Raw genomic sequence first — 24,612 nt, 5'->3', positions numbered from 1 at the left:
GTGGTTGACAGCAGTTGTAGGAAGCATTTCTTAAAAACTGGAAGGTAAGCTATCATAACATCCCTAAACCAATGTGTGTGGCCTGTTTCCTTGGTTAGGTAAAAATGCAAAAGAAAATCACTTCTGAATATTTACTACATCACTATTTCAATTTAGGGGGAACATGCTAAAGAAATTAACATAGACTCAATAAATTGAGCACATAATGCCACACCCACCATCGAGATGGGCTCTACAGATATAGAACTGTAGGTATTTTCTAACTCTTTTGTAGCTGTTTAAAGAAAATTTAAATACCAGAAGTTGTGATGAAAATTACACTTGACTGTAAAGTAGAAGTCTTAGGTTAAAAGAACACTCTTCCATAGCAAATTATAGTGTTACTGGCAGCATATATAAATAGTGTGAAAAAGTGACTATTTTCCAAACAAGTACCCATGAAAAAAGAAAATCAGTTATTTAAAGATTGTATAACTGAACATACTGGAATAGTTATAGAATTGCATAATTCTAAGAATACCTTTACCCTTGTTTCTGAAGAATATTAATGTGAAAAATATTTTGGCATTAACTGGTACAATAATTACTTACCTGTTTCTTGTACAGAACCAACTTAATAACTAACTACAGGGTTAGCTTATTTTTATGTGTAGTCAGAATCAAAATGGAAAACTTTACGAGCCTCAATGAAACGAAGTTTCTTGGAAACTTGGAATTTTATAATAAGGTAGTAATCCCATTCTAAAAATAAGAATGTACATGTGGGATTCTTTATATAAAACTAAAAGATGAAGCATTTAAAAAAATGTTTAAGAAAAGTTAGTTCACATCTTGTTTTAAAAAACAATGTTAGAGACCCTTGATAAGAACCTACTTTTAAATATGTAGTTAAGTTTTAGTATGAAAATCTGAAATCAAGCATATTGTGTGATAGGCTATTTTTCACTTGAAAGGTAATAAAATGGAAGATCTCTTAACTGTGTTGCATATACAAATCCTTGAGGAGTCTTTACAAATTAAATAAAAATTATATTTTCAAAAAAATCTAAAATCTTTTTTAAAATCTAATTCACTGTGATTTTAGATGATTTCTGCATCCAGAACTATTAAAATGCTTTAAGTATAATGAATGTAAAAAACATTTCTTCCTTTTCCTTCCCTTCAACCCAAAATCAGAAGTCTTCAGTACAAGTTTCAAAAAAGTAGAACATACCACTAAAAATAAAGTAAGAAACTATTTTCTTTTTAATCAAAATAGCAAGTATTTGAAGTTTTGTATAAATAACACACACACACACACACACACACACACAAAACCCACCATATTTTATTTTAGGTATGGTGTCTAAAGTGGAGTAGCAATATAACAAATGACAACAACGAACAATCCCTTATACTTAATTGAAAAGATGTATGCTCTCATTTTTCTTAAAGATACACATTATGAATTTTCTACTGGCATTCTTGAATAAAATTAACAAGCATACTTTTATTTACCTCATTTCCCCTGTAAAAAGGAAATAAATCTCTTCTATGACTGCAATGCAAAGTTCTGAAACCCCTCAAATATACAGTCTTTAGGAAAAAATTCTTAACCTGTTGCACTTCTTAATGAGCTATCCATTTTTAAAATACAATCTATTTTATGGCTTAAGCTTAAATTTAGTTCATGAGCATAAATCCCAGAGATCGAAGAATCTTATTGGCAGTCAGCAGCTCTAAGGATGACAATATTCCTGGCATTCTTAATCTCAAAATTTTAAAAGAAAACTGTTCATAGTAGTCTTAGAAAAATTTGGAGATAGTTCCATTTAAAAAACACATTCACCACAAATAGATACAAGGGAAACCATAAGAAAATAGAGTATATCTTTGTAAGCTTGTTTCATTTCAAAATGTATTCTTTAGGGTCAGGGAAATTTCCTATACAAATAAAACTAGACATTTGTTCCCTTTACATGAAAAATATTTACAGTACATGGAACTACAAGCTAAAAGTATACACCTGCTTATAATGCTGGCCAGTGATATAAATGAACAAGGACACAAAGGTACTTATTCAATTATCTGAACATCTTAATTTGTTTGTATAGTGAAGTAATTATAGATAAACTATGGAAAAATTAGAGAACAGTATTAATGAACACCAGCCCTCATGTGTGTAAAACATCACACAAGATGCCAAGTATTATACATCCACTGTGGTAAAAACTATACATACATATTCTGTGCATCTTTAACATTGCAAAATTTACATAATAATTTTTTCACGATTCAAAAAGCTGAGTTGAAAAAGTCTATTTTTTTCCTCTTGCCAGACAAGAGTGATGTTAACTGACAATGTTTAAGAAACTTCTTACAAAATTCCTTGCTAAGGAATTCTCATTAATGTCTTTTACTGGTGGCCTCATGAAGAAAAACTTAATAAACTTTGAAAGTTTTGAGCAGATATTTTCACATCTTTGCTGGCTAGCATCATGATTTATATAATAATGATATATGAAATAACAGTCCACAGCAATGTGAAATATAAAACTCTGTTCTATAAATCTACTTTGGTCTCAGAATGAAGGTCATTTCTTTCATCCGGCCATGTTATCCCTTATTTGATCCACTCGAAGGGCTAGATCCCTAAAGGAGGGGCGTTGATTTACATTATTGTTCCAGCATTCTGTCATGATCATATAAATCTGTAAAGGAGAAAATAAACCAAAATTAAATGAACACTAAGGGCCATCTTTTAATTGGTGGAAGACAGTAATTTTCAATACAGGGCACATGTCATAACCATGGCTTGTTCCACAGTCATCTGATTATGCTGTTTATCAAAGCTCCGCAAATTAAACTTCAGAAAGTGAACTAAAGTCCTTGAGTAAAAAGTAAAAGAAAATGCATGATTACCGTGGATTAAAAAAAAAGTTGTTACCTCATCTGGGCATCCATCTGGTCTTGGTAATCTTCCATTATTCTTCAAAAGTTCTATCAAATGGAACACGATCATCTGTCCTTGTTTGTCGTTGCCAATCATACGCATAAATTCCTAAAACACACCCACTTTCAATATTTTTTGTACATTTAATTTATAGCAAAATTCTTTCTCAATTTCCTCCACTCAATGGGAAAAATTTAGTATACATGTGCTTTTGTATGTTTTCAAACCTTTTCAAAACAGACTACTTTTAGGATCAAAAACATAAGGCTGTTAAATATGGAACTTCTATCATTTCTGTTTCCATTGCTGTAATAAACTCAACACAAATCCCCTGAGAAGGGCTCAAAACACATGAACTAAAAACATATTTCCTTTGAGATTTTTGTTGTTAAAAAACTCATATTTTTATCATATTACATTTCAATTGAAATAAAAAGTTGAATATAAGAGAATATGAGAAAAAATGAATAAGCATAAATGCAACAAAGAAAACTTTCATATGTCAAAGTTTATAAAATTAAAATCTGAATTATAAGGTAGGAAAATACTTAAACATCATTTACTTATTTTCAATATACACAGCTCTTATAAATTGGGAAAAAAATTACCAATATAAAGATAGGCAAAGCACAGAAGAGATAATTCACATATATACATACCCACCCTAAACACCCAACAAATATACAGGCAATCACATTAAGAAAAGAAATGCAACAGTCAATCACATTAAGAAAAGAAATGGAAGGGGTAGAGCCAAGATGGCCAATTAGGAACAGCTCCGGTCTACAGCTCCCAGCACGGGTGACGCAGAAGACGGGTGATTTCTGCATTTCCATCTGAGGTACCAGGTTCATCTCAATAGGGAGTGCCAGAAAGTGGGTGCAGGAGAGTGGGTGCAGCACACTGTGTGCGAGGCAAAGCAGGGAGAGGCATTGCCTCACTCAGGAAGTGCAAGGGGTCAGGGAGTTCCCTTTCTAGTCAAAGAAAGGGGTGACAGATGGCACCTGGAAAATCGGGTCACTCCCACCCTAATACTGCGCTTTTCCAGCAGGCTTAAAAAACGGCACACCAGGAGATAATATCCTGCACCTGGCTCAGAGGGTCCTATGTCCACCGAGTCTCGCTGATTGCTAGCACAGCAGTCTGAGATCAAACTGCAAGGCAGCAGCGAGGCTGGGGGAAGGGTGCCTGCCATTGCCCAGGCTTGATTAGGTAAACAAAGCAGCCAGGAAGCTCGAACTGGGTGGAGCCCACCACAGCTCAAGGAGGCCTGCCTGCCTCTGTAGGCTCCACTTCTGGGGGCAGGGCACAGACAAACAAAAAGACAGCAGTAACCTCTGCAGACTTAAATGTTCCTGTCTGACAGCTTTGAAGAGAGTAGTGTTTCTCCCAGCACACAGCTGGAGATCTGAGAACGGGCAGGCTGCCTCCTCAAGTGGGTCCCTGACCCCCAAGCAGCCTAACTGGGAGGCACCCCCTAGTAGGGGCAGACTGACACCTCACACGGCCAGGTACTCCTCTGAGACAAAACTTCCAGAGGAACGATCAGACAGCAGCATTTGTGGTTCACCCAGATCTGCTGTTCTACAGCCACCACTGTTCTGCAGCCACTGCTGCTGCTACCCAGGCAAACAGGGTCTGGAGTGGACCTCTAGCAAACTCCAACAGACCTGCAGGTGAGGGTCCTGTCTGTTAGAAGGAAAACTAACAAACAAAAGGACATCCACACCAAAAACCCTTGTGTACAACACCATCATCAAAGACCAAAGGCAGATAAAACTACAAAGATGGGGAGAAAACAGAGCAGAAAAACTGGAAACGCTAAAAAGCAGAGCGCCTCTCCTCCTCCAAAGGAACACAGCTCCTCACTAGCAATGGAACAAAGCTGGAGGGAGAATGACTTTGACGAATTGAGAGAAGAAAGCTTCAAGATGATCAAACTACTCCGGGCTACAGGAGGAAATTCAAACCAATGGCAAAGAAGTTAAAAACTGTGAAAAAAAATTAGATGAATGGATAACTAGAATAACCAATGCAGAGAAGTCCTTAAAGGAACTGATGGAGCTGAAAGCCAAGGCTCGAGAACTACGTGAAGACTGCAGAAGCCTCAGGAGCTGATGCGATCAACTGGAAGAAAGGGTATCAGTGATGGAAAATGAATGAAATGAAGTGAGAAGGGAAGTTGGGAGAAAAAAGCATAAAAAGAAACGAATAAAGCCTCCAAGAAATATGGGACTATGTGAAAAGACCAAATCGGTGTCTGATTGGTGCACCTGAAAGTGACAGGGAGAATGGAACCAAGTTGGAAAACACTCTGCAGGATAATATCCAGGAGAACTTCCCCAATCTAGCAAGGCGGGCCAACATTCAGATTCAGGAAATACAGAGAACGCCACAAAGATACTCCTCGAGAAGAGCAACTCCAAGACACATAATTGTCAGATTCACCAAAGTTGAAATGAAGGGAAAAATATTAAGTGCAGCCAGAAAGAAAGGTCGGGTTACCCACAAAGGGAAACCCATCAGACCAACAGCGGATCTCTTGGCAGAAACTTTACAAGCCAGAAGAGATTTGGGGGCCAATATTCAACATTCTTAAAGAAAAGAATTTTCAACCCAGAATTTCATATCCAGCCAAACTAAGCTTCATAAGTGAAGGAGAAATAAAATACTTTACAGACAAGCAAATGCTGAGAGATTCTGTCACCACCAGGCCTGCCCTAAAAGAGCTCCTGAAGGAAGCACTAAACACGGAAAGGAACAACTGGTACCAGCCACTGCAAAAACATGCAAATTGTAAAGACCATCAAGGCTAGGAAGAAACTGCATCAACTAATGAGCAAAATAACCAGCTAACATCATAATGACAGGACCAAATTCACACATAACAATATTAACTTTGAATGGGCTAAATGCTCCAATTAAAAGACACAGACTGGCAAATTGGATAAAGAGTCAAGACCCATCAGTGTACTGTATTCAGGAAACCCATCTCATGTGCAGAGACACACATAGGCTGAAAGTAAAGGGATGGAGGAAGATCTGCCAAGCAAATGGAAAACAAAAAAAGGCAGAGGTTGCAATCCTAGTCTCAGATAAAACAGACTTTAAACCAACAAAGATCAAAAGAGACAAAGAAGGCCATTACATAATGGTAAAGGGATCAATTCAACAAGAAGAGCTAACTATCCTAAATATATATGCACCCAATACAGGAGCACCCAGATTCATAAAGCAAGTCCTTAGTGACCTACAAAGAGACTTAGACTCCCACACAATAATAATGGGAGACTTTAACACCCCACTGTCAACATTAGACAGATCAACGAGACAGAAAGTTAACAAGGATACCCAGGAATTGAACTCAGCTCTGCACCAAGCAGACCTAATAGACATCTACAGAACTCTCCACCCCAAATCAACAGAATATACAATTTTTTCAGCACCACACCACACCTATTCCAAAACTGACCACATAGTTGGAAGTAAAGCACTCCTCAGCAAATGTAAAAGAAGAGAAATTATCACAAACTGTCTCTCAGACCACAGTGCAATCAAACTAGAACTCAGGATTAAGAAACTCACTCAAACCGCTCAACTACATGGAAACTGAACAACCTGCTCCTGAATGACTACTGGGTACATAACAAAATGAAGGCAGACATAAAGATGTTCTTTGAAACCAACGAGAACAAAGACACAACACACCAGAATCTCTGGAACACATTCAAAGCAGTGTGTAGAGGGAAGTTTATAGCACTAAATGCCCACAAGAGAAAGCAGGAAAGATCCAAAATTGACACCCTAACATCACAATTAAAAGAACTAGAAAAGCAAGAGCAAACACATTCAAAAGCTTGTAGAAGGCAATAAATAACTAAGAGCAGAACTGAAGGAAATAGAGACACAAAAAACCATTCAAAAAATCAATGAATCCAGGAGCTGGTTTTTTGAAAAGATGAACAAAACTGATAGACCACTAGCAAGACTAATAAAGAAGAAAAGAGAGAAGAATCAAATAGATGCAATAAAAAATGATAAAGGGGATATCACCACCAATCCCACAGTAATACAAACTACCATCAGAGAATAGTACAAACACCTCTAGACAAATAACCTAGAAAATCTAGAAGAAATGGATAAATTCCTCAACACATACACCCTCCCAAGACTAAACCAGGAAGAAGTTGAATCTCTGAATAGACCAATAACAGGATCTGAAATTGTGGCAATAATCAATAGCTTACCAACCAACGAAAGTCCAGGACCAGATGGATTCACAGCCAAATTCTACCAGAGGTACAAGGAGGAGCTGGTACCATTCCTTCTGAAACTATTTCAATCAATAGAAAAAGAGAGAATCCTCCCTAACTCATTTTATGAGGCCTGCATCATCCTGATCCAAAGCCTGGCAGAGACGCAACCAAAAAAGAGAATTTTAGACCAATATCCTTGATGAACATTGATGCATACATCCTCAATAAAATACTGGCAAGCCGAATCCAGCAGCACATCAAAAAGCTTATCCACCATGATCAAGTGGGCTTCATCCCTGGGATGCAAGGCTGGTTCAACATACACAAATTGATAAACGTAATCCAGCATATAAACAGAACCAAAGACAAAAACCACATGATTATCTCAATAGATGCAGAAAAGGCCTTTGACAAAATTCAACAACGCTTCAAAGCTAAAAACTGTCAATAAATTAGGTATTGATGGTACATAAAATAATAAGAACTATCCATGACAAACCCACAGCCAATATCATACTGAATGGGCAAAAACTGGAAGCATTCCCTTTGAAAACTGGCATAAGGCAGGGATGCCCTCTCTCACCACTCCTATTCAACACAGTGTTGGAAGTTCTGGCCAGGGCAATCAGGCAGGAGAAGGAAATAAAGGGTATTCAATTAGGAAAAGAGGAAATCAAATTGTCCCTGTTTGCAAATGACGTGATTGTATATCTAGAAAACCCCATGGTCTCAGCCCAAAATATCCTCGAGCTGATAAGCAACTTCAGCAAAGTCTCAGGATACAAAAATCAATGTGCAAAAATCACAAGCATTCTTATATACCAATAACAGACAGAGAGCCAAATCATGAGTGAACTCCCATTCACAATTGCTTCAAAGAGAGTAAAATACCTAGGAATCCAACTTACAAGGGATGTGAAGGACCTCTTCAAGGAGAACTACAAACCACTGCTCAATGAAATAAAAGAGGATACAAACAAATGGAAGAACATTCCATGCTCATGGGTAGGAAGAATCAATGTCGTGAAAATGGCCATACTGCCCAAGGTAATTTATAGATTCAGTGCCATCCCCATCAAGCTACCAATGACTTTCTTCACAGAATTGGAAAAAACTACTTTAAAGTTCATATGGAACCAAAAAAGAGCCCGCATTGCCAAGTCAATCCTAAGCCAAAAGAACAAAGCTGGAGGCATCACGCTACCTGACTTCAAACTATACTACAAGGCTACAGTAACCAAAACAGCATGGTACTGGTACCAAAACAGAGATACAGATCAATGGAACAGAACAGAGCCCTCAGAAATAATGCCACATATCTACAACCATCTGATCTTTGACAAACCTGACAAAAACAAGCAATGGGGAAAGGATTCCCTATTTAATAAATGGTGCTGGGAAAACTGGCTAGCCATATGTGGAAAGCTGAAACTGGATCCCTTCCTTACGTCTTATACAAAAATTAATTCAAGATGGATTAAAGACTTACATGTTAGACCTAAAACCATAAAAACCCTAGAAGAAAACCTAGGCAATACCATTCAGGACATAGGCATGGGCAGGGACTTCATGTCTAAAACACCAAAAGCAATGGCAACAAAAGCCAAAATTGACAAATGGGATCTAATTAAACTAAAGAGCTTCTGCACAGCAAAAGAAACTACCATCAGAGTGAACAGGCAACCTACAGAATGGGAGAAAATTTTTGCAATCTACTCATCTGACAAAGGGCTAATATCCAGAATCTACAATGAACTCAAACAAATTTACAAGAAAAAAACAACCCCATCAAAAGGGGGTGAAGGGTATCAACAGACACTTCTCAAAAGAAGACATTTATGCAGCCAAAAGACACATGAAAAAATGCTCATCATCACTGGCCATCAGAGAAATACAAATCAAAACCACAATGAGATACCATCTCACACCAGTTAGAATGGCCATCATTAAAAAGTCAGGAAACAACAGGTGCTGGAGAGGATGTGGAGAAATAGGAACACTTTTACACTGTTGGTGGGACTGTAAACTAGTTCAACCATTGTGGAAGTCAGGGTGGTGATTCCTCAGGGATCTAGAACTAGAAATACCATTTGACCCAGCCATCCCATTACTGGGTATATACCCAAAGGATTATAAATCATGCTGCTATAAAGACACATGCACACGTATGTTTATTGAGGCACTATTCACAATAGCAAAGACTTGGAACCAACCCAAATGCCCAAAAACGATAGACTGGATTAAGAAAATGTGGCACATATACACCATGGAATACTATGCAGCCATAAAAAATGATGAGTTCGTGTCCTTTGTAGGGACATGGATGAAACTGGAAACCATCATTCTTAGCAAACTATCGCAAGGACAAAAAACCAAACACTGCATGTTCTCACTCATAGGTGGGAATTGAACAAGGAGAACACATGGACACAGGAAGGGGAACATCACACTCCAGGGACTGTTGTGGGGTGGGTCGAGGGGGCAGGGATAGCATTAGGAGATACACCTAATGCTAAATGACGATTTAATGGCTGTAGCACACCAGTATGGCACATGTATATATATGTAACAAACCTGCACATTGTGCACATGTACCCTAAAACTTAAAGTATAATAATAAAAAAAAAGAAAAAAATTGAAATTAAAATATATATAACTTCTCCCCTATCAACTTGGCAAAAGTACATAAAAATATAATAACCAATACTGGCAAATGGTTGAAATGTACATCCCTATGCATTGCTGTTGAGATATAATCTGGCACAGCTTCTCTAGAAAGCATTTTGGAATTAAAAAATCTTTAAACTAGTTCATAAGTTTTACTTGTACTTTTATTCTAAGATAATTATCAGAGATAAATATAAATATGCATGAGGATGTTCACTATGTTCACTGAAATGTTACTTAAAAGACTGAAGAATGGAAAATGATTGTTCAGACATACATAGCCTTATGATGGAATGCTACTCAGCAATTAGAAAACATATTTGCAGTACATTTTTCTAATACAGTAAATTACCCCTGCTGTAATACTTCATGAAACAGCAAGAGAGCAAACTGCACAGTATGACCTTAATTTTATAAAATAATATATATTTATTTAAGTGAACTTTTATAAAAGTCATAAAAGTTTTATATACTTTTTTGTATATACTTTTATACACAAAGTAAAAAGAAGCCTGAAAGGGAACATACCACAATATTAAGGTGGTCTTCTTTGAGTAACTGCATTGGCAATGATTTTTATTTTTTCATACTTTTCCATATTAAAAAAAATTCTATGATGACCAAGAGAAAAATTACTTTGGAAGGTTCATTTTAACTTATGCAATAATTCCTAGAATGAATGAGCTTACTGGATTTAATAAAAGTAATATTAAGAGACTTTACTCACTAGTTTCCCAATACCCCCTTTTTAAAAATTGAAGCTAGTTTATGAATAAGTTTGGGGTTATTTTGTTGGATACTGCCTTAAAAATAAGCAATAAAAGTGCTAAAATGAGTCCTAGGCTTACTATTCTTTGGATAAACCCTTTCTCATGTTAAAAAACAAAACTTGAATGTATGTTCTTGTCGATTTTGTCAAAGATCAGTTGGCTATAAATATGTGGCTTTATTTCTGGGTTCTCTATTCTGTTCCATTCATCTACGTGTTTGTTTTTTATATGAGTACCATGCTGCTTTGGTTACTGTAGCCTTATAATATAATTTGAAGTCAAGTAATGTGATGCTTCCAGCTTTGTTCTTTTTGCTTAGAATCGCTTTTGCTATTAGGGCTCTTTTTGGTTCCATATGAATTTTAGGATTGTTTTTTCTAATTCTGTGAACCAATGACATTGGTATTTTGATAGGAACTGCATTGAATCTGCAGATTGCTTTGAGCAGTATGGGAAAGGACACCCTTTGCAATAAATGGTGCTGGTAAATTGGATTGCCATATGCAGAAGAATGAAACTGGACCCATATTTATCACCATATACAAAAATTAACTCAAGATCGATTACAGACTTAACTATAAGATCTGAAACTATAAAAATACTAGAAAAAAACCTAGAGACAACTTTAATGGAAATGAGTTTATAAACAAAGAATTCATGGCAAAGACCTCAAAAGCTTAGGCAACAAAACCAAAAATAGACAAATGAGACTTTATTAAGCTAAAAAATTTTGGCATAGCAAAATAAATAATCAACAGAATGAACAGAAAACCTGCATAATCGGAGAAAATATTTGCAAACTTTGTATCTGACAAGGAACTACCATCCAGAATTTATAAGGAACTCAAGAAATTCAACCAAAACTCCCCAATAATCGTGTTAAAAAGTGGACAAAGGAGATCAGTAGACATTTGTCAAAAGAAGACACCCAAAATGACAAGAGGCATATGAAAAAATGCTAATCACTAATCACCAGAGAAATGCAAATTAAAATCACAATGAGATATGCCTTATTCCAATCAGAATGACAAAAAAAAGAGAAAAAATTACCACAGTGAGGTATGTCTTACTCCAGTCAGAATGGAAAAAAAAATGAGAGAAAAAATAACAGATGTTGGCAAGGGTGTGGAGAAAAGGGAACTCTTATACACTGTTGGTGAGAATGTACATTTGTAGAACCTCTATGGAAAACATTATAAAGATTTCTCAGAGACCTAAAAATAGAACTACGTTTCGATCCAGCATTCCCACTACGGGGTATCTACCTAAAGGAAAAGAAATCATTGTATCAAAAAGATACCTCCACCTGTATGTTTATTGCAGCATTCTTCACAAAAGCAAAGACATGGAATCAACCTAAGTGTCCATTAGTGGATGACTGGGTAAAGAAAATGTGGTATACATACAAAATGGAATACTATTCAGCCATAAAAACGAATGAAATTATGTCTTTTGTAGCAACATGGATGGAGGTAATTATCTTAAGCGAAACAAATAAGCCATAGAAAGACAAATACCACATGTTTTCACTTATAAGTGGGAGCTATATAATGTATACACGTGAACGTAGAATGTGGAATGATAGACAATAGAGACTTGGAAGGGTGAGCCATTGGTGGGGTAGATGCTGAGAAATTATTTAGGGGGTACAATGTATGTTATTAAGGTGGTGGATACCCTAAAAACTCTGACTTCACCACTATGCAAGGTATGCATGTAGCAAAATTGTACCCCATAAATTTATAAAAATCAAACGAACAAACAAAAAACTGAAAGTAAATAAAAAGCACACTGACCGCTGGTGGACTTTTACTCTTCTCAATGTATGTGAAAAGTTCATACAGAACCACTCCAAAGCTCCAAACATCTGAGGCCACAGAAAACTTGCTCTCTGTCAGTGACTCTGGAGCATACCTGTAATATATGAAGAACATTTAAAAGACACTTACTTGGTATGTGGACTCTTGATTTTACCTGCAAATCATTGTATAAATTAAAAAAAAAAAAAAAACGCCCAGAGAAAAGAGTTATCACAGCAGGCCTGAGGCTTCTATGATTAAAAGGGCCTTTTTGCCTGGCACCAGTGAACTTAGATTTCAGGAGGGATTCCACGATTCCCTAAATAAGAGTGATTCACCCTGCCTAGATTGTTTGTACAAACAATACGGTTTATGCTAACATCTACTTTTCTTCTGGGAGTCTGTAACTTTAGTATGTGCCAGGCAGAGAGTGCCTAATTTTGCTTTGTGTTATTTCCCTATAATGAATCATAACCATAAATATGGATATGTGCTGAGTCCTGTGAGTCTTCGTAGCAAATCGTCCACCTGGGGGTGGTCTCGGGAATCTCTGACATGGAAAGATAACTAAAATCCAAAGAAACTTATTTTTGTCTCCGTAGACAGCACCAAGGTTAACTGCAGACTACCTTCTAAGAAGTGAAAATAAGCTGCTCTCTGCAAGTTAAGCTTTAAATGAATCCATATAAGTATCCTGGAGAAAAAAAGGGTTCCAAGGCAAGACTTAAAGCTATAAAAGAAAGAACCTGTTAATCAGAAGAGGGGGTGACTATGAGAAGGAATACAGAAAGTAAAAAGTCACAGCAACGGTGTCATTGTTCACTCAAGCATTTGACACTATCCAAGGGAAAGTTTTGGCCCAGTGGACTGTGAGTATCGTGGTTCCATTGCTAAGTTTATCTTTATTGTAGAGACAGCTACAGAGATGTGTTTTAGACTGCTGAGATTAAAAATGTGAATTATATAGATTTAATCTCTCCTTCAAAATCCCATTTAAGTTTCCTAATTTCCACAAATCCTTCCCTGCCTACTCCAGGTCTTATTGCCCTCAGGCCATTGAATTCCTATAGTACTGGCAGTCCATACTACATAATTAAACACCCTACTGCTATATTCTTTTTATATTTAGTCTTTACAAATTTTACATATCTAGTTATTATCAAATGTATGTTAGTTTTATTCCACAAGGGGAACGTAATGTTCTTGAAGACAGCACTATTCCCTCACTCCTTGCAAAATAATGCTGTTCCTCTGGTTTTCATGTAGCACTCATTGTAATTTCCCGCACATTTCCACAGCTGTTTTTTTCTGTCTGTTCTATCACTTACGTAAGGGTAAATACAAATTTAAAAAGAAACAAAATTAATTCCCCCCGTTGAAAATAAGAAGACTCTTCCTTCTTTGTTCTTAGAGCATTCAGAAAACTTGTAAATTCTTTGTCTTTTTGAAATGTATGTAAATCTTTTAAAAATCTCTTGCTTCAAAGCCTCTTGCCAGTTTTATGACCCATGAATGTCTTTTTCAAGAACCTGTAACTATCTCTTTGGAATACAGTCATCAAGGAAGATAGCGCCCTTACTCCCAGTTTCTGTGGGAGAGTAGAAGCCTAACTTCAGCAGGAGCCTCTTTCCAAGCTGCAAAACTATCTCCTGTCATGAAGATATGAAAAGTGTATTTTTCCTTTGTATAAAGCGAATTAGCAAAGTCAGTCCAATTACCAAGTGAATTTAGAATAAACTACGTATGTGATAAGTAGTGCTGTCAAGTCTTCTTACTTGAGGACTAGTTACTGTTTATCCTAAGAACTTGAATGAAAGGGGTTATATCAGGTTGGCTATATAAAAGGGTGAGATTTCCTTCTGTCTTTGCAAATCTCTTAGGGGACTGCTTGTGATACACATCACATCCTGCTCTAATGCTTAATCATAAAATTGTTTTCCTTCTCTTCTGTCTTTGTGGGAAGGTTTTCTGGGTTGGGAGATTTTGTTTTCAATTATACTTTCCCAACACTACTGCTACTTTTCTGCCTCTTCTAAATTGAAGGTTTCCCAAGGTCTCATCATCAGATTTATTCCTCTCTTGGTTAAAAACTTTCCCTTAGATAGTATCATCCACCTATATACTAAAGTCTCCCAAATTTATAACCATATCTTTGACCTTTCTTTAGTGCTCCAGACTTTTAGAACATTTCCACATTAAAGATCTATAGGCAAACAGAATTCCATCCTCTTTCCAAAACTTGCTGTTTATTTTGTTTCTTATGTAATAAATAGCATCACAATCTATTTAACTGCTTAAGTTGAAAATCCTAATTATTTTTGACTCATCTTTCACTCCAGTGTCTAATGACCCACTAAGTCCCTTTAGAGTATAGCTTAGAAATATCTCCAATCAGTCTCCTAACCCATTGTTACAGTTTACATCACATCCTTATCTCATGACTAGTACAGAGGTCTTCAAACAAGGTGAAGAATAATGTACAAAGATCATCCACTGGGTACTTCTGTAGTAAAAAGAATAAAGGATCCTCCAGGAGTCCAAAATGCTGTTTCACCAATTTTTTAAAACATTTAAGCAGAGGCACTTTTTTCCCCCAGTTATTAGCATCAACCTCTAGGACATGCTATAACATATTGTTAGCTTAAAACAAAACAGCCTTTTTGAACAAGAAAAACAATATAGATAACAAAGTTTATTTTAAATGAAATTGAGTTTTTTAAAAAATATCATGGGCAAAATCCTGTGAATAAAAATTGAGTTCTTTCAGACTTCAGATTTAGTGTTTGCTGTGTGTCTCCTCCAAAATTCAAGTGTTGTCAATGGGATGGTATTAACAGGTGGGGCCTTTAAGAGATGATTATGCCATGAGGGCTTCTCCCTCATGAATAGGATTAAGGCCCTTATGAGAGGCTTCATGCAGCATTTGGCCCCTCTTGCCCTTCCACTGTTGTCCATGTGAGGACATGGCATTCCTCCTCTCTGAAGGATGCAGCAGCAAGGCTCCATCTTGGAAAGAAGAGAGCAGCTCTCACCAGACGCCTGAACCTGCCAGCACCTTTTTCATGGACTCCTAACCTCTAGAAGTGTGAGAAATAAATTTAAGTTCTTTATAAATTATCCATTGTCAGGTATTCTGTTATAGCAGCATAAAGGGACTAAGACAGTGTTTATTATTCAATAAGTTAGCTAAAACCTATTTTATCAACTCATATTCTAAAATATTTACATAAAATTTAATGAACTTCATTTCATTGTATAAAATATTTATTTTCTACTGCAAATATAAAACTATATGCTAACTGCCTATCTGATTTGCTTTTAGCAGTATATATTTTTTGTTTTCATTAAATACATATGAAAATTTTGATCATGAGGAAAAATAAGTTATTTCTGATTTTCATACATGTTGCTTCTAATTATTCCCCAAAGTCATACATCAGAATTCACTTCATACCTCCCCCTAACACATTTAGTGAAGGAATAACCATGTCTTTTACCATATACCTTACTTCATAAGTTATAATCTTAGCCATATTTTACTCTGTATTATTTATTGCAAATTAAGTAATGAGAAATTATCTTATTTTTATAATATGAAATTAATTATGCCATATATATATATATATCATCTTAAGCTTATCCTGACTGCCCTCATGATTTTTTCACAGGTATAGGCAGAGATACAGGTCCCAAAGCTTATATAATTTGAAGTCTTTTTTTTTTCTTTTTTTTTTTTTTTTATTATTATACTTTAGGTTTTAGGGTACATGTGCACAATGTGCAGGTTTGTTACATATGTATCCATGTGCCATGTTGATTTCCTGCACCCATTAACTCGTCATTTAGCATTAGGTATATCTCCTAATGCTGTCCCTCCCCCCTCCCCCAACCCCACAACAGTCCCCGGAGTGTGATGTTCCCCTTCCTGTGTCCATGAGTTCTCATTGTTCAATTCCCACCTATGAGTGAGAACATGCGGTGTTTGGTTTTCTGTCCTTGCGATAGTTTGCTGAGAATGATGTTTTCCAGTTTCATCCATGTCCCTACAAAGGACATGAACTCATCATTTTTTATGGCTGCATAATATTCCATGGTGTATATGTGCCACATTTTCCTTACGCATTGTCTACTAAACAAGGTCTGAACTCATTAACATGGTGTACTGGGCTTGTGGTAGTCCATGTACGCTGCTATAACAGAGTACCTGACAATGGATAATTTATAAATAACAGAAATTTATTTCTCACACTTCTGGAGGTTGGGAGTCCATGATAAAGGTGCTGGCAGGTTCAGGTGTGTGGTGAGCGCTGCTCTCTGCTTCCAAGGGGAGCCCCGTTGCCGCATCTTCTAGAGGAGAAGAATGCCGTGTCCTCACATGGACGAACGTGGAAGGGCAAGGGGCCAAATGCTGCATGAGGCCTCTTATATGGGCCTTAATCCCATTCATGAGGGAGAGGCCAATTCAACCAATAGTTGAAATGTCATCTTAGTTATCTTACATAAACCTTCAGCTGAATTACTTGTACTGTTACGTTTTCCCATTACCTTAATTATTGCACTTACACTTATTGCACTTAATTATTGTAAGTGCAGTATTACACATTTGACTTTTCCCAATTATGAGCTCTTGAAGGGACTATGAGTAGTGGACCTGTCAGTTGAATTTGCCTATCACATCAAACTTTGCCTTTTAGTTCAGCCTTCCTACTAAGGGACAGTCCTTCTTTTCTGATGCTAATCCTATCTTCATATCCCTATCTCCCTGTATAGTATTTGGAGCACACTAGAGTCTTAATAAATATTTATTAGCTTGTATTCATTAAGTATACCCAAATCTCTGAATCTTCATATAACTAATATTTCTTGATTGCCAGCTTATTTAACCTCTTTAATTTTTCATTCTGAAAACAATAATAACGAATTCATGTATCACTGGGGATATGGCCAAAACAGATGACTATTTTTAGATGAGTCTTACTTTTTAGTTTCACTCATACCCTAAAAATAATTAGATGGAGGCAGTTCTAATGATTATCATGAGGACATTTCCTCAAAAATATTTTTAATATTATGAAAAATTTCAAACCTACCCAAATTAGAGAACAGTTAATGCCAGATTAAAGCATTATCATGGTTAGGAAGGCTTATAAGCATGAACTCTGGGATCAGACTTTTTGGGTTTAAATCCTGGTCCAGTGATTTACTAGTCATGCCACCTTGGGTAAGCTATTCAGTTCTCCATGCTTAAAATAGAGATAATCATACATGTTCTCCAAGGCTTGTTAGGAGGATTAAATGAGATGATCCATAACATGCATTTAGCCCAATGTAAGCCTGCAATAAATGTTCACTGTTTTTTAAAAAAAAATTTTTATTATACTTTAAGTTCTAGGATACATGTGCAGAAGGTGCAGGTTTGTTAACATAGGTATACACGTGCCATGGTGGTTTGCTGCACCCATCAACCCATCAACTACATTAGGTATTTCTCTTAATGCTATCCCTCCCCTAGCCCTCCAACCCACAACAGGCCCTGGTGTGTGATGTTCCCCTCCCTCTGTCCATATGTTCTCATTGTTCAACTCCCACTTATCAGTGAGAACAAGCGGTGTATGGTTTTCTGTTCCTGTGTTAGTTTGCCGAGAATGATGGTTTCCAGCTTCATCCATGTCCCTGCAAAGGACATGAACTCATCCTTTTTTATGGCTGCATCGTATTCCATGGTGTATATGCGTCACATTTTCTTTATCTAGTCTATCATTGATGGGCATTTGGGTTGGTTCCAAGTCTTTGCTATTGTGAATAGTGCCACAATAAACATACATGTGCATGTGTCTTTATAGTAGAATGATTTATGATCCTTTGGGTATATACCCAGTAATGGAGTTGCTGGGTCAAATGGTATTTCTAACTCTAGATCCTTGAGGAATTGCCACACTGTCTTCCACAATGGTTGAACTAATTTACACTCCCATCAACAATGTAAAAGCATTCCTATTTTTCCACATCCTCTCCAGTGTCTGTTGTTCCCTGACTTTTTAATGATCGCCATTCTAACTGGCATGAGATGGTACCTCATTGCGGTTTTGATTTGCATTTCTCTGATGACCAGTGATGATGAGCTTTCTTTCATATGTTTGTTGGCCATATAAATGTCTTCTTTTGAGAAGTGGCTGTTCATATCTTTCACCCACTTTTTGATGGGGTTGTTTTTTTCTTGTAAATTTGTTTAAGTTCTTTGTAGATTCTGGATATTAGCCTTTTGTCAGATGGCTAGATTGCAAAAATTTTTTCCCATTCTGTAGGTAGCCTGTTCACTCTGATCATAGTTTCTTTTGCTATGCAGCTGTTTAGTTTAATTAGATCCCATCTGTCTATTTTGGCTTTTGTTGCCATTGCTTTTGGTGTTTTAGTCATGAAGTCGTTGCCCATGCCTGTGTCCTGAATGGTATTGCCTAGGTTTTCTTCTAGGGCTTTTATGTTTGTTTGTTTTTTTCTGAGCAGGCACTGTTGATTGGGGGTGGCTTCCTGGGGTCGTTGCAACAGTGGACAGAAGGTCTGGCCAGCCCTTCCCACCACACAGCTGGACAGAGCCCTAGTTGGGAGGAAGGCAGAAGGACATTTAATGGGATTTACAGACACCAGTTACTTGACAGTCTGTGAGCCAGTCACCATCTCATGGACCACAGGGCAGATGAACTCGTTTTTCTGTTCCCATTCAGCCCTGGTCACCTCCAGGCAGCTGAAGACTAAGAAGCCAGAGCCCTTGGTTTTGCGGGGCTGCGTCGTGCTGTGCCAAGTGTCCGGGAGCTGCACCTCATTGTACAGCCACTGCACCAAGATGTCCCTGGGCTACAAGTTCTGGATCAGGCAGGTGAAGGTGCGCTTGTCCCGGTTCCTCGGCTGTTCTAGCGTTGCAAACACGTAGACCTGTGGGGGAGCACACAGGCCACTGATCTTGGTCGTGGACTGCAGGTGGGGGTGGGTCACCCTGCACTGGTAGGTCTCCCCCTCGATCCAGTCTCTGGTGCCCACCAGCAGGGTGGACGTGATGGTGAACGTGCCATTGCACTGCTTCTCTTGCCTTAGGATGACCTGAGCCACAGACTTCCCACTGGCCCGGGACCAGGTCAGCTTCACGTTCCCCTTGCTGGCTGCCAGGTCCACCACCAGACAGGTGATTGTGGGCAACTTGTGGATGAACAGGTAGAAGGGGCTGGGCCGGCTCAAGTAGGTGCTCACCCCTTGCAGGTTAGAATCTGCACACTTCTTGGCACTGTCCTCAAAGGTGTTACCTTGATAGGTGACCTGGCAGGTGTAGGTGTGGTCGGACAGCCAGCGCTTCTGGGTGAGGGTGAGCTTGCTTTGTGTGGAGGCCAGCTCGCCCTCCAGCATGGGAGAGGTGATGGACCAGTTCACATCCACGACCTGCCCATCCTCCAGCCAGGTGATGCTGATGGCACCTGGGTGTACCCGGAGATGAGGCACAGGAACTGGATGGTCAGGGGGAAGTGCCTGCTGCCATCGCAGGAGGACTGTAAGATCTTCACAGTGGGCAGGGTGAAGTCCCTGGAGTAGACGCTGAAGGTACTGACCTGGTCTGTGGACCACAGTGTGTGCCACGCTGCAGGTGAACGTTTGCTTGGCCCACGCACCCAAGGCAGTCAGCTGGCTGGTGATGCCTTCGTGGACAGAGGGCGTGAGGGTGGTGGCTAGGAAGGTCACAGCGCTCCTGTTGAGGGAGCCTGTGTCCCAGGTCACAGTCACCGACTTCAGGAAGTAGCCTGTGGCCAGGCAGCCCAGGTTCATGGAGGTGGCATCGGAGGCAATGTCTTTGCAGCAGGGGATCAAGGGGAAGATGGATGGGCCCTGTGTGGAGGCGGGACAATGAAGTCAGCTGAGACCGGCCCACCAGGGGAGTCACCCTCTGAAGTCCACTCTAGGCCAGTCTGATCCAGCCTGGCCAAGGTTAGTCCAGGGTTTTGTGTTTTTTTTTAATAACTAAGTTCTTTTTATTTTCCTTAAAAAAAAATTACGCTTAGGCACAATTTGCTGCTGGCTTTTGAAGAATAAGCCAAGTTTCCACAGCATCTCCCTCAAGTGATACGATTTCTCCACATTTTATAGTTAAGGCATTTTTTTCTTTTCTGACAAAGTGTATGTTTTGTTGCTTGCATTCAGGTTTTGTTTACTGAAAAAAAAAGCTCCTGTCAGCCCAGACAACAGGGCCAAGATGCAGTTTCAGGATCCATGGGGCAGGTCACAGGGTGACACGGTGGCTGAGATTTGGGGGCAGGGGGAGCGAGGCCAGTGAGGGGTGAACCGGGGTCCCAGGGAGCTCCTGGACCCAGCGTCACCTTCCTTACCCCCATCACTCCGAGCCTCATCAGGTCGGTGTTGGCTCATTGCTGACAACAGTTGTGTGAGGTGTGGATGTGGATGAAGCCCAGAGCCTCAAGTGGGCGTTCCCGGCCCAGCCCATGGGGCTGAGGGCGGGTGGCTTGTCCCACGGAGGCGTACCTTTCACGTGCCCGGCAGGGTTCTGGGCTTTGCTCAGGCGCAGGTGAGCAGCTGAAAGCACCATCTGGGGGCCTCCGAACACGCGCAACACCTTCTCTTCTCGCCATTTCAAACAGGCTGTTTTAGGATTCAGGTTCCGCTCTCGCACTTGCTGCTCCAAGTTCAGGATGACTCAGACGGCCTGGTGCAGGATAAGCAGTTTGGTCTGGGGCTTCTTGCTGTTGAGGTGCAGTTGCCACATGTGCCCCAGTTCCTTAAGAGGCCTCTTAAGGGACCCGCAGCCGCTCCCTGGCGTTATTGGCCACCTCCTTCTCCCACTCGGCCTTCTACTCTGGGGAGAAAAGGTCATCTTCCTCCTCGTCCTCGTCTGGGCTAGTCCGGGCCCGGGGGTCCTTCAGCTCCTCCTCCTCCTCTTGAGTGGTCAGCTGCCGATGTGTTCTCCTCATCCTCCTCTTCCCGCTTGATTTCGCCAGTGGCCTGCTCGCCCTAGCCCACTGTAGGAGTCGGGAGGCCAAGAGAGGTCGGGGAGGGCGCCTGACTAGCTGGAGAGGGCCACATGGATGTGCATGAGGCTGGCGCTGCCCGCAGGGCCGTCCTCAGGGTGTTCGTCTCCAACCAGTCCTGCGTGCTGCCCCCACCAGCAGCATGGGGCCGGAGAAGCCCAAGGCCAGCGCCCCGTGGCCAGGCAGCAGCGTGTACACGTTGCCAGCAGTGCCCACGGCGTGGCTGCAGAGCACGTGGATGCCCTCGTTCAGGTGGTTTTCTATCTTACTCTCCAGGCCGTAGAGACCCCCGTCGTAGCTGGGTGATAAGGCACCGGGGACTCCTACTCCGGGCCAGTGCGACGTCCCTCCCAGGCCCTGGGGGGAGCCCACGGCGGTGGAGGGGCTGGACCAGAAGTTATTGCTTGAGTGATCCGGGGAGTAGACTGAGGCCAGGCCTTCCCAAGGGCGTCCCCGGAGCTGCTGGCTGTGGTCTCTCGGGAGCCCAGGAGGCTGTTGGCCCTGCTGACAGGCATGTGGCTGGAGACGCTGCCATACGCGGCTCCGGGGGCCAAGGAGAAGGTGGATGCAGCCCGAAGCCCACCGTTCACTTCTGCTCCGTGCAGCTGGTAGCCTATGCGCTCGTGCTGGTGCAGGCCACCAAACGTGCTGCTGCCTCCGCCACTGCCCACGGGGCCGCTGCCGTGCGGGAGGGACAGAGGGGGAGCCCCTGCCCAGCATGGGGCCGAAGCCCGCCTGGCCCGGGTAACTCCAGAGGTCGGCTTAGAGGTGCAGGCTGCTATCTGCCATGTAGAAGGGGGCAGGATAGGCGGACGGGTAGGCGGGGTCTTGGCGGATGGGTAGGCGGCAGCATCCCTACCGTAGTCCTCACCTGAGCTGAGCAGGTACGCCAAAGATGGAAGACCAGACGGGACCTTCCCAACCTTCCTGGGCTGCATGTCCAGGCCGCTGTCCGCCTCTCTCCGGCGGAGCTGCTGGCGTAGGAGGGGTAGTACTGGGAGGCCCCCTTCATGCCCGAAGGGGACAGGGGTCCGGGGCTGCTGAGGGCCAGCTCGCCCGGCAGGAAGCCAGCCTGAGTCAGGCCGCGCACGCCTGCGTCTCTACCAAAGGAGGAATAGGCCCCGCTAGCTGCTCTTGCCTCCGAGTCCTGGTCCCAGGAATGTGAATGAAGAGAGGCTGCTGTGCGACTCAGCAAGTTGAGTGCCTTGGCTGAAGGTCCAGCTGGGGTCAGAGGAGGAGCTGTTCTGGTCACCGCTGCCCCAGGAGCCTGAGCTGGGCCAGTTCTCAAAACCTGAACCTCTGAATTGCGCCCCGGCCAGGGAGGCGGGCCGGCCCTTCCCGTTGGCAACGGGCAGTGGGAACATCATGCTGAAGTCCGGGAGGTTACTGAGCTCCTTGTCCGTGTCCACGGACGCCATCTTCTGCGGCTGGTTCATTCTCTTGGGACCAGGGCGGGCACTTCAGACATGGAAACCCTGCTGGGCGCGGCGGAATGAAGCGTCTCCCCCACCTCCCCCCAAAAAACAGGTGACACAGCAGGGCCCCCAAGCGTCGCGCGTGGCCCGGGCCCTTCCCACCCCTGCACGGCCAGTCCGCAGAGCAAAGAAAATAACACGGGTACTATAGCCAGCAGTTAAGGAGGCGGCAATAAGAGTAATAGAAAGGGCTCAGGCGTTGGTATATGACAATATTTGTGGTTTCGATAATAAGGTCTTTAGAGTAAAAGCCTGTGAGGAAAGGCATACCTGTAAGTGCAAGGCTACCAATAATAAGGGAAGAGGAAGTGAAGGATAGTCCTATTTTTCAAATATCTTGTTCATCACTGAGATTGTGGATGATGGATGGAGCCTGAGCATATAAATAATATAGCTTTTAAAAAGGCGTGGGTGCAGATGTGAAGGAATGCTAGGTGTGGCTGATTAATGCCAATTCTGTCTATCGTAAGGCCCAGCTGATTTGCGGTGGAGAATGCTATGATTTTTTAAATATCATTTTGTGTTATAGCGCAGATTGCTGTAAATAAGGTGGTAATAGCCCCTAGAGATAATGTAAAGGTTTGGGTTCAGAGGTTATTTTCTATTAAAGGGTAGAAGCGGATGTGTAGGAAAACTCCTGCTACAACTGTAGTGCTGGAGTGGAGCAGGGTTGAGACTGGGGTTGGGCCTTCTATGGCGGATGGAAGTCAGGGATGGAGGCCGAATTTAGCTGACTTCCCGGCTGCTGCTAAGAGAAGGCGAATTAATGGAAGGGGATTAGAGGCAGGGTTTAGAATGAATGCTTGTTGAATCTCTCATGTGTTGGAGGAAAAGAGGAATCATACTATAGCTAAAATAAAACCAATATCGCCGATGTGATTGTGCAGGACTGCTTGGAGGGCTGCTGTATTAGCATCTGCTCGGCCGTATTGTCAGCCAGTTAATAAGAAAGACATGATTCCGATACCTTCTCATCCGATAAAGAGTTGAAAGAGGTTGTTGGCGGAATATTGGAAGAATATTGTGATGAGGAAAATATTTGAAAAACTGATTAATGTTAGGGTCTGAGTTTATATATCATATTGAGAATTCTACAGGTAACAAATAGTGCTACTGGGGTAAATATTATGGAGAAGTAGTCTAAAGCTTAGTGACAGTTTAAGAGTTTGGATTGTCATTCAGTGTTAGTTTGAGATAATGACTTCTTGGTCTGTATATATATACGTTGTTGGGATGAGGCTAATGGTAAAGGTGCATGTGATGGCTATTTTTATGTAATTTGGGTATGAATCTTTTTTTGCAGGGGTTGACTAAGGTAATAATAATTGGTGTGATTAAGGGGATTAGGGCTATACTAGTAGTGGAAAAATACATAATTGTTACTTTTATTTGGAGTTGCCACCAATGTTTTTGGTTCCTAAGACCAACGGATGACTCCAATCCTTTAAAAGTTGAGAAAGCCATGTTGTTAGGCATGGGGGCATGAGTTAGCAGTTCTTGCATACTTTCTTGGTAGATAAGAAGTTGCAGGCTTCTATTACTACATCCACAATTTAATGTTTTGGTTAAACTATAGCTACAGCATGTAAAGCCCATAATAATTTTAGGATTTAGGATAATAGAAGAATAGGTGTAACATGTAAAAATATTAATGTATTTTCTCGTGTAAAGGAAGGTTTAACTGTTAATG

The 24,612-nt window shown here is 40.7% G+C and overlaps 1 protein-coding gene and 1 pseudogene across 3 annotated transcripts in view; both read right to left on the bottom strand.

Moving 5' to 3' along the window:
• Nucleotides 1–1,856: 1,856 nt before the first annotated feature.
• Nucleotides 1,857–24,612, bottom strand: part of JAK2 (Janus kinase 2) — a 147,821-nt gene continuing 125,065 nt past the window's right edge. For all 3 annotated transcript variants that reach the window (XM_030809442.1, XM_030809533.1, XM_030809477.1), the window contains 3 exons: nt 12,422–12,539; nt 2,927–3,040; nt 1,857–2,690 (listed from right to left, as the gene is read on the bottom strand). In XM_030809442.1, the coding sequence (XP_030665302.1) occupies nt 2,583–2,690; nt 2,927–3,040; nt 12,422–12,539 (340 nt within the window). In that variant the 3' untranslated portion in view covers nt 1,857–2,582. The remainder of the gene's footprint in view (nt 2,691–2,926; nt 3,041–12,421; nt 12,540–24,612) is intronic.
• LOC105738432 lies at nt 20,811–22,883 on the bottom strand (annotated as a pseudogene).

Source organism: Nomascus leucogenys, chromosome 1a, assembly GCF_006542625.1.
Source record: "Nomascus leucogenys isolate Asia chromosome 1a, Asia_NLE_v1, whole genome shotgun sequence".
Taxonomy (NCBI): Eukaryota; Metazoa; Chordata; class Mammalia; order Primates; family Hylobatidae; genus Nomascus; species Nomascus leucogenys.
Note: the sequence above shows the minus strand (reverse complement) of the source record. Positions and strands in the feature narration are given on the sequence as shown.